Source organism: Colobus angolensis, unplaced genomic scaffold (assembly GCF_000951035.1).
Source record: "Colobus angolensis palliatus isolate OR3802 unplaced genomic scaffold, Cang.pa_1.0 Scaffold341, whole genome shotgun sequence".
NCBI classification, from domain to species: domain Eukaryota; kingdom Metazoa; phylum Chordata; class Mammalia; order Primates; family Cercopithecidae; genus Colobus; species Colobus angolensis.
In genome coordinates, this window is record NW_012116722.1 from 532,005 (window position 1) to 547,404 (window position 15,400).

At 37.7% G+C, this 15,400-nt stretch overlaps 1 protein-coding gene across 1 annotated transcript in view; it reads right to left on the reverse strand.

The window, feature by feature from the left end:
* The window catches only part of DROSHA (drosha, ribonuclease type III), a 136,616-nt gene that overhangs the window by 84,477 nt on the left and 36,739 nt on the right, over positions 1–15,400 (reverse strand). The window contains 4 exon segments of the mRNA XM_011952548.1: positions 4,334–4,408; positions 5,339–5,420; positions 6,948–7,019; positions 14,033–14,119. Of these exon segments, the coding sequence (XP_011807938.1) occupies positions 4,334–4,408; positions 5,339–5,420; positions 6,948–7,019; positions 14,033–14,119 (316 nt within the window).

The window sequence follows — 15,400 nt, forward strand, 5'->3', positions numbered from 1 at the left end:
AAATGTGGCACATAGACACCATGGAATACTATGCAGCCATAAAAAAGGATGAGTTCGTGTCCTTTGTAGGGACATGGATGCAGCTGGAAACCATCATTCTGCACAAACTATCACAAGAACAGAAAACCAAACACCGCATGTTCTCACTCACAGGTGGGAACTGAACAATGAGATCACTTGGTCACAGGAAGGGGAACATCACACACCGGGGCCTGTTGTGGGGTAAGGGGAAGGGGGGAGGGATAGCATTAGGAGATATACCTAATGTAAATGACGAGTTAATGGATGCAGCACACCAACATGGCACATGTATACATATGTAACAAACCTGCACATGTATACATATGTAACAAACATGTACCCTAGAACTTAAAGTATAATAAAAATGAAAAAAAAATCCCTGAAATTAAAAAAAACAAAAATCGATGAGAAAAAGGCTGATATTGCCCAGTAGAAAAACGGGCAAAAGACTTGAATGGGCACTTGAAAAAAAAACACTCTCTAGGTACCCAATAAATATATGAAATGGTGCTCCATTGTATTAGTCATTAGGAGAACACAAATTAAAATCATAATGTGATACTTCTGAACACACATCAGAATGGCTAAATTGACAAAGAAAAAACTAAATGCCAAGTGGTGAGAATGTGAAATAACTTGAATTTTCATACACTGTTAATGAGAAGGTAAACAGCCCAGTCACTTTGGAGAACTGAAAGTGTCTACAAAGCTTAATATACACACACCCAGAATTCCACTTGGTATGGTATATATGTAACAGAAAAATACATTTATGTGCTCACTAAATGATATGTACAGGTCTTTGGTGAACGTACATATGCTATTCAAATATACAGATTCAGATATATAGTGAATATATGTACATATATAGGAATATAGAACATGAATATAAATGTCATGAATATATATATACACACACATATATATATACTGAAAATACCCAAATGTCCATTAATCATAGATAGGTTTATTTTAATTTAGTCATCCCATGTAATACTACATAGTAGTGAGAATGAGCCAACTACAGTTAAGTGCAACAGGATATGATTCTGAAAAACATTAAACAAAAGATGGAAGCAAAAGAGAATATAAAATTCTAGTTTTCATAGTTCGAAAACAGGTAAAACTAATACATGGTGTTTCAAGTCAGAATAGCAGTTACCCTTGAGGGTCTCGGCAGTGACTGGAAAGGGGTCCTAAGGGAGTTCTTGGAAGCTACTAATCTTGATCTGGGTGCTGGGTGGATGGTCATATTCACTTCGTAAAAACTCATTAAGGTCCTATATTCATGATACATGCACTTTTCAGGATTTATGTTACAGTTCAATCAAAAGTTTACTTTATAAAAATGAGAGATAATACCAAAGACTATTAGAAAGGCAGACTCACTAGTAACCAAAAACATGAATATTTAAATAAGGCATTATTATGACCAATTAAATAAAATCAGTAAGCAAGTATTTACTGAGTCCCTGCTACGTGCCATAAAGTATGTTAGGACTAGTGATACAACAAGACAGACAAATGTTTACTCTTCAGCCTCATGTAACTCACCACTGAAATTTTTTAAAAGAAAGAAAGAAGAGAAGAAAGATGAGCAAGCCTAAAATGCTAAAACTGAATAATAATGCATTTTTCATGGCAGCACAAACTGATGTTATTCTTTTGACAAGAAATTTGGCACTATATATCACGATATTTAAAAATATCCATCTGCTCAAGGAATTATTAAAAAATAGATGCAAATCGTATCTAGTAGATGACAACTACGTAAAAAATACCCTTATGCACAGAAAAAAATGAAATTATATATCAAAATGTGTTTTTTTTAATTCACCATTTTCTAAAAGATCTTTAACAAAGTCACATTATGAAAAACAAATCAACCATAATTTCCTATCTAATACCAAAATGCATTTTATTTATTAGATATTTTTCAGTATCCTTCAGGGTCTTCTTAATATGTATATTTTCAAAGGGGAGTCTAATGAAAAGGTAAACGCTGTTTAAAAACAAATCAATAGACCTTTTTCTTTACGACAACCTAAATGTTATCCCTACATAGTTATGTGAGAGTTGAAATCCCACAAAGTAAATATCCAACATCAGATTTTTCTTTAAGGAGATTTTAAAACTGCCCACTTTCTCTCAGACATTTGTTTGGTCATAAAATGCCTAGAGGAAAGTAGATACAGAAAGGAAAAGGCTTTTCAGCAAATTCACTCTAACATCATTTTCTAATAAGTTTACTGCTGAAGCTCCAGTCTAAAATCAAAAGATTCATTCACCGGAAGAGAAGAAAGGGCATCTCAATAAAACAAAACCAGATATAAAGAGGAGAAAAGCTTTTGAATGCATTTCTAAACAAAATAAACATGAACAGTAATACTAAAAATCTGAGTAATGCTAACCTAAAATAAACTAAGCCATTTTGACTGTCTGGACTGAGGAAACGGTATCAGGAAAAAATCTTGACAAAAATCTAAACCAGACAGAGTAGACAAGAAGAATCTAAAGCCACACAAGAGGAGTCAAAGAGACAGGAGGAAAGTAAGGAGCACCCAGGCACCAGAGCAGGGAAGAGACTAACACTGAGGCACGTCCTCTGCACTTGGTCTGCAGGAGGCTGCCTTTGGCATCGGCAGCTGCAGTGGGCTAGGGACAGTTAGAGGGGGTCTGGCACTGAAGCAAAACTTGGTTGTGAATGGACAAGGGCACTGGAAACAGCCAGACTCCGACAGGCTCACTGCAGGGCTCTCAGGCATGAAGGAGACACGGGCTCCTAACCGAGGGAGACAAGGGCTCCTGACTGAGGGAGACAGGGGCTCCTGCCCATGGGAGGACAAAAGGCATAAGGAGGACAGCATGAACACAGGATTGAAATTCTTTAACTGCTGATACTGGGTGGAAAGGTTACAGAAAGAAAAGCTCCCCAACCAAGATTATAGACCGCAGATTTATAGCAGCAGCTATGTTTTATTCTCCAGTATTACTGAGCGGCCCACATATGGAAGAAAAGGCAAGCAGTTGGATTGATGACATTCACTTGGAGATGGTGGCCATACAAGCAGCTGAGACAGCTAGGACTGACAGGATAAATGTCAGAGCACAGGACCTGGTGGGGAAGGCAAAGGAAAGTAGCCGTACATAAGGAGAAGATGGAAGATCCAAGTAGAAGCAAAAGGCAACAGGGACATGAGAGGCTAGACTGAAGGATGTCACCAGAAAGTGAGACACTGGAGTCAAATTCTAGGGAGAAATGAACGTAGGGTGGTGGCATGGTCCAAGGTTTTTATCTTAAGATTAAGTGACTGAGTGGTGACAATCATCACAGTAGAAAAAGTCAAATAATTATATAGCTCAGGGTAGAATGGTAAGTGAAGTTCAGCAGGCTGGTAACAGAACCTTGTAGAGAGAGGAAACTGTAAGCCAGGTTTCACAGCACTTGATAAAGCAGGTAATTGACTGGGAAATAAATAAAGAAGGAGTGGGAATAGGGTGGCAGAAGCTTCAAGGAGAAAGATTTTGCAATCAAAAAGGCAACCAAAAGATTTCATTAAAAATATACATATATATATATATTTTTTTATTTTTAGAGACAGGGCCTTGCCATGTTGCTCACGCTGGTCTGAAACCCCCACTGGGCTAAAGTGATCCTTCCTTCTCAGCCTCCCAAATAGCTGAGACTATAGGTACATGTCACTAAACTGACTCTAAGCATTTTTTAAAATACCAAATATAATGCCAAATATTACAGTTGGATTCTTTTTAAAAAATTAGAAAAGTTAAAATATTGCTTTTAAAAACTGTCATATATTTCCTTATATATTTTATTGGGAGAAAAAATTATTTTATACCTTTTTTTCCACTGCAAAATGAATTCAAGCACATGTCAAAAGACAGGAAAAAAATCACTATAATCCTACTACCTTAATGCAACTATTATTACAGTATTTTTTCAGCACAGTTATAATCATATTACATTTAAAATGTTATTGTTTTCCAATTAGCCACATGCATTTTTTAAGCCACAATCATTTTTCCACATTAACATACCTGCATGATGTTTTGTCAAGTAGATTTCTAAAATTTATAAATCCGTTCTTCCATTGTTCATCTAATTTGGGCTACCATAATTTATGCAGGGACATAAATCCACATGTATAATTTTACATTTCCATGCCTAACCTGAGAAGTAGATAATTAACAGTACCTAAGGTGGGAAAGTTGTCCCTGAAGATTGAAAGGAAAACAGCAAGCTTATTTTCAGATGCACTATCTCACCAGGTCACTGACAAGCCAGAAGATTTACCTGGAAGAAATCTTACAAAACGTGGCATGAAATGAAATCTTGGGCAGCAGGGAGGACTGTCTTCAAACAAAGGACCTGAAGCAAACAAATGAGAGAAAAAAAAAAAAAGAAAACTCAAACAGTCTTAAAAAACAAGCACTGCAACTTAATTTCTAAGATTTATGATAACCACAAAAACTACCACCAGAAGTAAAGGCATAAAAAATACCACCACCTCCTGCCACTCCTCCTCAGTAGCTAAATCAATCATTGGTAACTGCCACAAGCACCCAAGGACGACTGCAATGAGGAGACTACGCAAAGGCAAGAAGAGGATGAAAGCCCCAGGTGCAAATATATATAGTAAAATTATTTTTAAAATTCAGTTATCAAGACTTATTATAATTGAATTATTACATGATATAATGTGACTATGTGTTCATTCTTTCCCATTTTAATCACTACACTAAAAAATGTTGAGAAATGCTATCAGTTTGAAAAGCCATTCATCAATAAATAAGTAACTGTTTGTTAGAATACAGATACTTCCAAAAGAGTAAGCTACTATCCAAGAACCAAGCATCAAGTCTTTGAATTCATCTAGTTCACTCTAAGTGTCTGCATGTGTGTATGTGTGTGTGTGTCTTAATGACTAACCAAAGTTTTGCATTTAAATAAACTTCCATCTTAGAAGATTTATTACAGCAAAGTTTACTAGATTTAAAATATTAACTAATGGTAATTTCCCAGGTACACATATATCAAGGTAGTTACACATAACAACTGGTACCATCTTTAAGCTGCTACCAGCTAATAATAAGCACTGTCAAACTGTATAAAGTAAAATCCATAGAAACTTATTTATGTCAAATGATAACAAGCATTCCTGTGAATAACACTTTTCTCTGGGTATTTAAAAAGTAAGAGAAATTTCAACTATCTCCTTACAATTTTTATAAGAGTTTTCACATATACCATAGCATTCTTCGATAAGCATTACTCTCTTTTTTAAATCCTATTACTCACCTTTAAGATTCCAGTCATACAATTCCAAAATATCTCTGAATAGGAACAGGGAAAAGAGTTCAAGCCCTTTCACACAAAAATTCTGAAAAACAAACCAAAATTAAATTACTGTAGATTGGCAAAATATATATTAACTGAAGGTTCAACTTGTTCTTGTCAAGTGTCTTTAAAAATGTCTGTTAAAACTATACTAAGACCATATAGTTTCCTGAAAAGTTTAGCCACTGATCACTAGTTTCAGACGGAAAGGAAATAGACAATAACGCCATTAGGATTCCTTAATGTCAACTTAGCCCTTCTCAATACACAAACAAAATGAGAAATTTAAAAAGTAAGGCCTCACTTATATTATTTTTCTAATTCAATTATAAACTGTGTGAGAATCTTCTGAGGATGTTTTGTTAATTCAGATTACACATATGCACCTGATAGGTTTGTCCTCCACCCCCGCCTCACACATCCAGAATAACGGTCATGGAGTTACAAAAAAACAGAGGTCATGTGTACCCAAAAAGTTCAAATTCGTAATGAATGCAAATAAAGGGCTAAGAAAAACTATACAACTCTGCACCAAAATTTCTCCTGTAAACAAGCTAAACAGATGATATATTTGCAAGTAAGACTTATCTCATAATTCTTCCTCCTACTTGTTTTGCTCGGGGTTCATAAATTACCCTGCGTGAGATCACGCCAGAAGTCATAAACTTTTACAGTAGCAAATGGAGGTATATGACCTTAAAAACCAAAAGGAAGTTAAAAAAAAAAATTCCTTCTAGAGCAGAAGAATGAAGGGGTGGTTCTTTTTATTTAATTCTTTTTGAAAGGAAGGTACAATGAACAAGACTTGCTCAGAATGAAACAGGTGCCAACTAGGCACATATGTCATGCCCATCAATTTCCCCCTCCATGCTCCCTGCCCATGACAGAGCTGTCCCATTAAACAAGGTTTGCAAGCAGAGCCAGGGGCTCTGGAAATTGATCCTGACTCCAACACAATGTTAAGTGCACAAGCTTGTTTGCTGTCTAGTTGTTATTTCTTAGTATGATTTGTCGACACCACTAAATTCAAGATCAGACTATGAATCATTCTGAGATTCACATTAATCTTCCTTTGGAATTTTAAATCTCTTGCATATATTTAGATAAATCTGCTGCTGTGCACCCGCAATGAAAAACAATTAGGAAAAATATGTAAATATATGGGAAGAAAAACGAACCAAGCATTGATCTTGTCATTGGAGATAATGAATAAGATGATTACAACAGCTATCAGATTGTTTCACTATTCCAATTTCCCCTCTGATAATGACCAGTAACCAAAATCTGTCCCCTGCGTACAAGAAACTAGAAACAGATGTAAAGTTAATATCAGCAGATGTAACACAAGGAGAAATGGGATCAAAAGACAGGTCAACAAGTTGAAAATTGGCCTGAATTTTAACCTTGATACTAGAGCTACATTTAACTGACTCTTTCAACAGTGATTATGATACTTTACAGATATTCCTGGCAAAAGCCAGATCTGGCCAAGTTCAATGCTTTCAAATAGTAGTGTGGAATAAGCAAAAGAGCAAACGACATCAAACCATTACACAATCTTTTCCCTTACCTCCGGCATCATCTCTTCAATGAAATGAATCGTGTAGTCTATGTTGAATCTAATTACTTTACACAGTGGAATCTGCAATAAAAAGAAGTGAGGTTCAGTTCCCCAACATCTCCCTGCAGGCTCATATTACACACGTTTGTTACCTGACCCATAAGGCCACGAACCAAATGAGAAGGCTTCACCTTCATCTCAGTGGCTAACAACACTGCACATGCAGCTTGACCACAACTGCTGGATTTTAATGACAAGAACCCAGCTGTCCTGGCCTCTCCAAGAAACCTGCATAATGTGGTGCTTAATTAACAGGATTAGCAGCAGCAACACAAACATAACAAGAACCCATTAAAACCACACATATCACATCTAAAGAATTAATAAAACCATAACCATCAACATTTCTGTTTCTCAAGTTTTTAAAATATTTTAGAATCTCTGGCTCCTTAGGCAGATCAGGGATAGTAGGGTGATAACTCATCAATTATGGATTCACAGGTCACTGAAAACACCCAATTCATGCTCCCAGCTGGCTCGTGAGCAAAGGCAATTGTGGTAATAAATATAATAATAACAAGTGATAATAAAAATAATAATAGCTAACATTTTTTGAGCCAGGCACTGTCCCAAATGCTTCACAATATTCATTCATGTAACCATCACAACATCCCTATGACATAGGTTTGGCGACCATGTCCACTGAACAGTGCAGGAAGCTAAGGCAGAAGAGTCATCAAGTACCATCCCTAAGACAACAGCTAGCTCGGTGACTGGAAAGTCTTCCTCTAGACCCCAGCTCTTAGCCACTAGAGTATACCCTTCTCATTACCTGTTCTAACACTCAGGATACATGTGAAAACGAAGGAAGGCTGAGCATAAAATAAATCCACACCTATCTTACTTTACCAATGTATCATCAGACAATTGCCTACTGCCTACACATAATAGGTTTTCCGTAAATATATTTTTGAATGAATTAAAGAACAAGAAAGGGAGGGAGAAAGATTACTGCAGAGAATTGGCTGGCTAGCTGGGGAAAATAACAGACTCAGAAGTCCCAGAGATGCGTTAACTGAGTTTTTCCGGCTGCTTAATCTGACCATAAGATGATTTTATATAGATGTAATAATTTTCATAAACCATAGCAATCAGAAAGAAACAAACTTTAATTCTGTCAGTGAAAGGGATGGTAAGAAAAACAGAAAAATAGTCTTATAACGCCATCTACTGGAAATCTTTTTCTGAGATACAAAGTTTAGTTATTGGGGGCTTTTCCTTTTTATTCTAAAGAACAGTGGTTAATTTGAGTGAAACTCATGATAGCCATTATCATTTTTAAGTTCTACTTTGTTCTTAAAATCATTTAAAAATATTTAAGAGTTACAAAATTTTGCATGATTCAACATATTTTTAAAATACCTATTCTTTGCTAACAACTACATTAGATTCACAGGTACTCTAAAATAAGCTACAGGTCCTATCTTAAGAGGTAAAGATGTGTAAGAAGAAAGGCATGTAAGTAAACACAAACAGAATACAATGCAATGTAACTTCTAAGTTCAATTAAAAAACAAACAAGCAACCAAAAAAAGTATAAAGTGCAAAAGAACCAAAGAGGAGGTAATATATCAGTTGTCTTCAAAGATGGGGAGGGGCCGGGTATGGTGGCTTATGCCTATAATCCTAGCACTTTGGGAGGCTGAGCAGGGTGAATCAACTGAGTTCAGGAGTTCAAGAACAGCCCGGCCAACATGGTGAAACCCTGTCTCTACTAAAAATACAAAAATTAGCTGGGCATGGTGGCGGGCATCTATAATCTCAGCTACTCGGGAGGCTGAGGCAGAAGAATCGCTTGAACCCAGGAGGCGGAGGTTGCAGTGAACCAAGATCGTGCCACTTCACTCCAGACTGGGCAAAAGAGCGAAACTCCATCACAAAAAAAAAAAAAAAAAAAAAAAAAAGATGAGGAGGGGAGGAATTTTTCCAGGCCATCCAGAAAAAGTTGAGGCAGAGCAGCTGTTTAGTTTCTAGCAAAATGGAGGAAAGGGAGCTGAGGAAAGAAGTAGTAATTTCACGGTTCAGACAGAAGTACGTGGAGAGAGAGATGCTAGGTGATCTAGAGAGGAAAATACGAACTCTATTACGCAGCCTTTACAAACCATGTTAAGGTCAGGGCTTATGGATATATGGCAAGAAGAAATCATTCAAGTACTTGAAGTTAGAGATTATCATCATCTACATTTCAGAAGAGACACTGTGGAAACAGTGTTGGAATGGCTTGTAAGGGAACAAAGAAGACCAGACTGAAGTCTAATGCAATAGTCCAGGAGCCAAATGAAGGGAAGACAGGAAAGGAAGAGAAAAATTTTAAACACAGGAGATATTACTGAAATATACAGTGATCATTCTGATGTGGAAGGAAGAGTGAAGAAAGAACTGAGGATCATTTCTGGGTTTCTGGCTTAAGTGACCAACTAGGTCACTTAATTCAGGAGGGTGTCCCCTGAGTACCTCAAATTCAATATGTAGGGAAGATGACGAGTCTAGTTTCGCACAGGTTGAGGGTAAAGTATCTGAGGAAACATCAAGGAGGTTCATTTCAAAAGGCAATCTAAAATGTGAGAGTGGAGTATTAATACAGAGGTACATGTCACAGCTATAAATATTGATCTGGTGGGGATCAGAATATGCATGGGTGGAACTGAATTACTCAGAGAGTATATAGGAGAGAAAACAACGGGAGCTCTTGGGAATTCTCAAGAGGTAGGCAGAAGCAAATGTGCAAACTTTCCTCCTTGCTATCATAGGAAAAAGCACTCTGCTTGATGATTTATGCATGTACAGTCCTTTTCCTATTTCATTTTAAGTAAAATCACTTCTTGGAATTCCTTCTCTGACCTCTTTTCTTTATTTTCTTTTGGGCTTCCATCCATACCACCAGAGCCATTCTCAGACACACAAATTTGGAAAGACAGGATCTCCTCATCTATTCAAACTGTGATCTCTCTAAGTGTCAAGGAGAGCTTGTTATTTTGCTACACAATGGTCAACCAAAAAACTGTAACTTCAAAGATCACCAAAATACCTCCCAACAAATGCCATCAAATAATATAAATGACTACTATCATGTTTGAATACTTAAAAGTAAAGACTATCCCATACTGACTTACACTCCTATCTCACCCTAGCAAAAAACCCAAAAAACTAAAAAACTCTCCAAACCTCGATCTTCTAACTCTACTATTTCCACATACTGATTGACCAAATCCAGGGGTCAGCAAGTCCACTCCAAATGGGAAGCCAACTAAAGTTGGAAGGAAATGATCCAGGGGTTTTCCTGTGCTTTTGGGAATATGACAAAATACTATGTAACTCATACATATATCTTACATTTTTTTTCTTTTTCTTTTTTTGAGACGGAGTTTCATTCTTGTCACCTAGGCTGGAGTGCAGTGGCGGGATCTCGGCTCACTGCAAATTCCGCCTCCTGGGTTCAAGCGATTCTCCTGCCTCAGCCTCCCGAGTAGTTGGGATTACAGATGCCAGCGACAATGCCCAGCTAATTTGTGTATTTTTGCTAGAGACAGGGTTTCACCATGTTTGCCAGGTTGGTCTCAAACTCCTGACTTCAGGTGATCTGCCCACCTCGGCCTCCCAAAGTGCTGGGATTACAGGCATGAGCCACTGCACCTGGCCCTTTTTCCTTTTTTTTTTTTTTTTTTTTAAGAGATGGGGTCTAGCTCTGTCACCCAAGCTGGAGTTCAGTGAGGCAATCAGCTCACTGCAGCTTCAAACTCCTGGGCTCAAGTGATCCTCCCACATCAGCTTCCACAGTAGCTGGGACTCAGGCCATTTTGAACTCTGGCCTCAAGCGATTCGCTTGCCTTAGCCTCCCAAAGTGCCAGGATTACAGGTGTGAGCCACTGTACCTGGCAAATACACATATCTTTAAAACTTCAGATAAGTTGTCAAAGCTCTTAACATCAGGTATTATAACAAATGTGCTCCATAAAGAGGTTAAATTCTCCCAGAATGCTTTATACTCAGCCAACAAGGCTTTCAATCCACTTCAAGACCTTAAGAGAACTTGTAGAACTAGATTTGGTGGAGATTCTATCATTACCATCATTTGCATGACATTCTTGCTGACATTGTCTCTCTAGCAAGAAAAGGAATCAGACTGGTAAAGCAGTTTAACAATTTTTTTCCTTAGGAGGCTATTTCAAATTCAAGAAGCCTTTGACGGATCTAATTCCTATGAACTGTACAACACTCAGCTTAAAACTCAATTTATTTTTATCAACATCTCTGATATAAAGGATGGGTTTGTCACAGAATAAAGTTCTCATCGAGAACTTGAACATTTACATAAAATATATGCTGAACAGCCAGGTGCAGTGGCTCAAGCCTGTAATCCTAGCACTTTGGGAGGCCGAGACGGGCAGATCACGAGGTCAGGAGATCGAGACCATCCTGGCTAACATGGTAAAACCCCGTCTCTACTAAAAAAAAATAAAAAAAATCAGCTGGGCGCGGCCGGCGCCTGTAGTCCCAGCTACTCGGGAGGCTGAGGCAGGAGAATGGCGCAAACCTGGGAGGCGGAGCTTGCAGTGAGCTGAGATCCGGCCACTGCACTCCAGCCTGGGCAACAGAGCGAGATTCCGTCTCAAAAAATAAATATATATATGTGTGTGTATATATATATATGTGTGTGTGTGTGTATATATATGTGTGTGTGTGTATATATATATATATGTGTGTGTGTGTATTTTTATATATATATGTGTGTGTATATATATATATATACACTGAAGCCAGAAATTTTTTCTGTCCTTTTGTTTTATAATAACAGTAATGACTGTGACTAATTTAGCATCAGTGGCCTCTCAGATCAAACCTTGTGCTGGGGGACGTTTTTAAAAATGATGTTTTCTATTCACTTTTGCTATAAACCTAAAACTACTGTTTTGTTTTGTTAAGTCCATATTTTTAAAAAATTATGTCTGATTCTCACTAAACCCCCAAGCATTGCTATCATTAATGAAGTTCAAAGAATTCACTTGTCCAAGGTTAAAAAAAAAAAAAAAAGGATTAGAAGATTCAAATCCAGCTCTGTCTGAAATCCTTTCCAAAGAGAGAGGTGCCAGTATTTATTATGTGCCAAACACCATGATAAATACTTTTCATGTGCCATCTTATTTATTTTTCACAAAAGCCAATGAGATTGCTCCAACTAATACCCTCATCTTACAGATGAGAAAGCCAAAGCTTATACAGATTGAAATGTCAAATCACAGAGCTATCACTAATTTTAAACCCTGGTCTCTCTAAAGCCACACTGCTATCCTTCTTTGTTTAAGGTGATCCTAAAAGTCAAAATAAGATCTCTATTAATTCTAGGGAATCAAGAAATAAGATGAAGAATAGTTTTAAGTATTTTCATGCTAACTAAATTCTGTGTATTTATAAGCCCTTTGTGGGGGAAAAAGAGACAGGCAGTAGATGGTGGGGGGTGGAGGGTAATCAACTCTAAGGCTATGAGATTTGGTATAACAAAGGGTTTGAAAGTTTGTGACACTTAAAAAAAAAAAAAAGCAAAGAAATCATGAAAATTCAGAAACCTCTTAGTACCTTTCCATAAAGATTATTTAAGAATGGCCTAATATATTGCTTTTCTATATTTCTTTATTTATTTGAGACACAGTTTCACTCTTCTGCGCAGGCTGGAGTGCAGCAGCACGATCTTGGCTCACTGAAACTTTTGCCTCCCAGGTTCAAGTGATTCTCATGCCTCAACCTCTCGAGTAGCTGGGTTTACAGACGCACACCACCACCCCTAGCTAATTTTGGATTTTTAGTAAACACATGGGGTTTTACCATGTCGGCCAAGCTGGTCTCAAACTCCTGACCTCAAGTGATCCACCTACCTCGACCTCCCAAAGTGCTGGGATTACAGGCGTGAGCCACCGCGCCTGGCCCATATTATTGCTTTTCTACATTAGTGAACAACAGATGGTCCCCCTTGAAGAAAAACATAATATATATTATCAAATGATTTTATTTTTACATTTACAATGTAATCATCTTCTCAAAGAAAATTCTCTAGGATAAAAAATACTGTGAAATAAAGAAAATCTCATTAGGAAAACAATTTGTCTTAAATTAGCATCACTGCTATGGAATCATATCTACTTATACGAAAAAAATGACAAAAAAGGCTAAGGTAAGGCAAAGATCTGAGTCTTAACTGTACTCTCCAATGGCACTGAATTTCATCTGTGAAGTGAACAGTACTAAAATAATTTTTCAAATTGCAGATGTAATTTCATGTAACCAAACCAGAAAAGGTTAAACAACATTCCATTTGATGTGGATATATAATAGCTACAATTCAATAACTTCTACAACAGCATCTGTACTGGGTCAAGTACACTGCCACATATCACTTCCTGTGCCACTGCCAGCCAATTCACTCTACATCCAACTGGAGTAAGACAGACAATTCCTGGGCCTGCCAGCATGGAGATGGAAAGATTCTGACTCACGGATCAGGAACTTCCATTTGAACCAATTACCAACAAAGCAGACTTAATACCTGTATAAAAATATCATGAATCCATATGTCAAAGTCTCTTGAAGACACATTCCTGGGATTCAAAAGCAGAAAATGTACTTCATGAATTCAGGCTCCAAACGTCCTGAATAAGCTCTGTTTCTTTTGCTCAGAGACTAAACAATGGCTTCTCCTTAAAACTTTCCAACTTTCTTTTGAAGGACAACCAACCCAAAATAGCTTTAACACATTACTCCACAGTTTATCCTCCTTTTCCAAGCCTTCACACTCTCAAAATGTTACTCTGACACGTTTACTTACAGCATTTAATGCAGACCGAACCTGTGACTCATTAGCACAGACGTCACACTGCCACCTGACACACTACTGCAGACTTCCTGCAGCTCATTCACGTTACAGAGGGACGCAGAGGAAACGTTTCTTAGGAGGCAGATGACAGGAAATGTTTTGACTTTTGGAAAGAAGGGATGAAGGAGGTACAAGGAAAGAGAAAAGCAGCCAACTAGCACATACTTACATTGGTCAGGGGGGCATGTGCAAACATAGAAAATCCTTCAAAGATATACTCGTGATCATCGTATTCTATGACAGTTGGCCTGTCAGTCTAAAAGCAAACAGAAACATGAACCCCAAATTAAATAAATGACACAGTTTGCATGTGCAGAAATCCATCAGGACTCAAAGTAACCAATAGAACATAAGGACTTCCTTTCAGACACCAGGGAGAACTTTAAGTTTAATTTTACATGAAATTCTCTGGCTTCAGATAGTAAGTATAATATTTATGTACTTAGACAATTAATGATGTAATATTATGGGTGCCATAAATAAATAAAAGGCTATACTAAGCTTCATTTTCTAGGAACTTGTTTTATTTACTCTCACAATACTACCAGTTTTGTTCTTAATGAACTATGTTTCTGAACTAACAGAAGTCCTAACAGGAGCAAGGTAAATAATACAGCTAACTCAAATGCAAAGTGGAAAAAGACTCAGCATCATAGAGTGGAGACTACCAACAGCCTAGAAGTCTCTGAAAGGCCTCTGGGTGCCAGAAGGTCAACCCCTCATAGCTCTACTCCCAACCTCTCCAAGAAGTCAACCAACCAAACACTGCAAAAAATCAATTCCCATACAAGTTCAAAGGCCTTAATTCCCAGAAAATTAGATTTGTAAGTAAATAATACATATATCAATCTAAGCATGAGGGACTCTATTTCTTATGCCATTCTTATAACCCAACATTGTGTGTGTGCGCGTGTGTGTGTGTGTGCGTGTATGTGTCTGTGTGTGTGTGTGTTTTTGAGATGAAGTCTCACTCTGTTGCCCAGGCTGGAGTGCAGGGGCATGATCTTGGCTCACTAGAAACTTCACCTCCCAGGTTCCAGCAATTATCGTGTCTCAGCCTCCTGAGCAGCTGGGATTACAGGCATGCGCCACTATGCCAGGCTAGTTTTTGTATTTAGTAATGGGGTTTCACCATCTCTACTAGGCTGGTCTCGAACTCCTGACTTCAAGTGATCTGCCTGCCTCAGCCTCCCAAAGTGCTGGGATTACAAGCATGAGCCACCAGGCCCAGCCATTTTTAACCTTAAATGCTAAATATGGCAGTAATTATTAAGACTGATGGCCTATAAGACATATTTCTAACACAGATACTAGATTTCATTCTTTTAAACATTATCTACTAAGAACAACTTGGAATAAGGGGGAACAAAAGAATATCGAAATATATATTATTTGTTTTGCAAATATTATTATTAATTTATATTTGAAGACCTTAACAAAGATGGTCTAAATTAAATAAAAGAGAGCCGGCCGGGCGCGGTGGCTCAAGCCTGTAATCCCAGCACTTTGGGAGGCCGAGACGGGCGGATCACGAGGT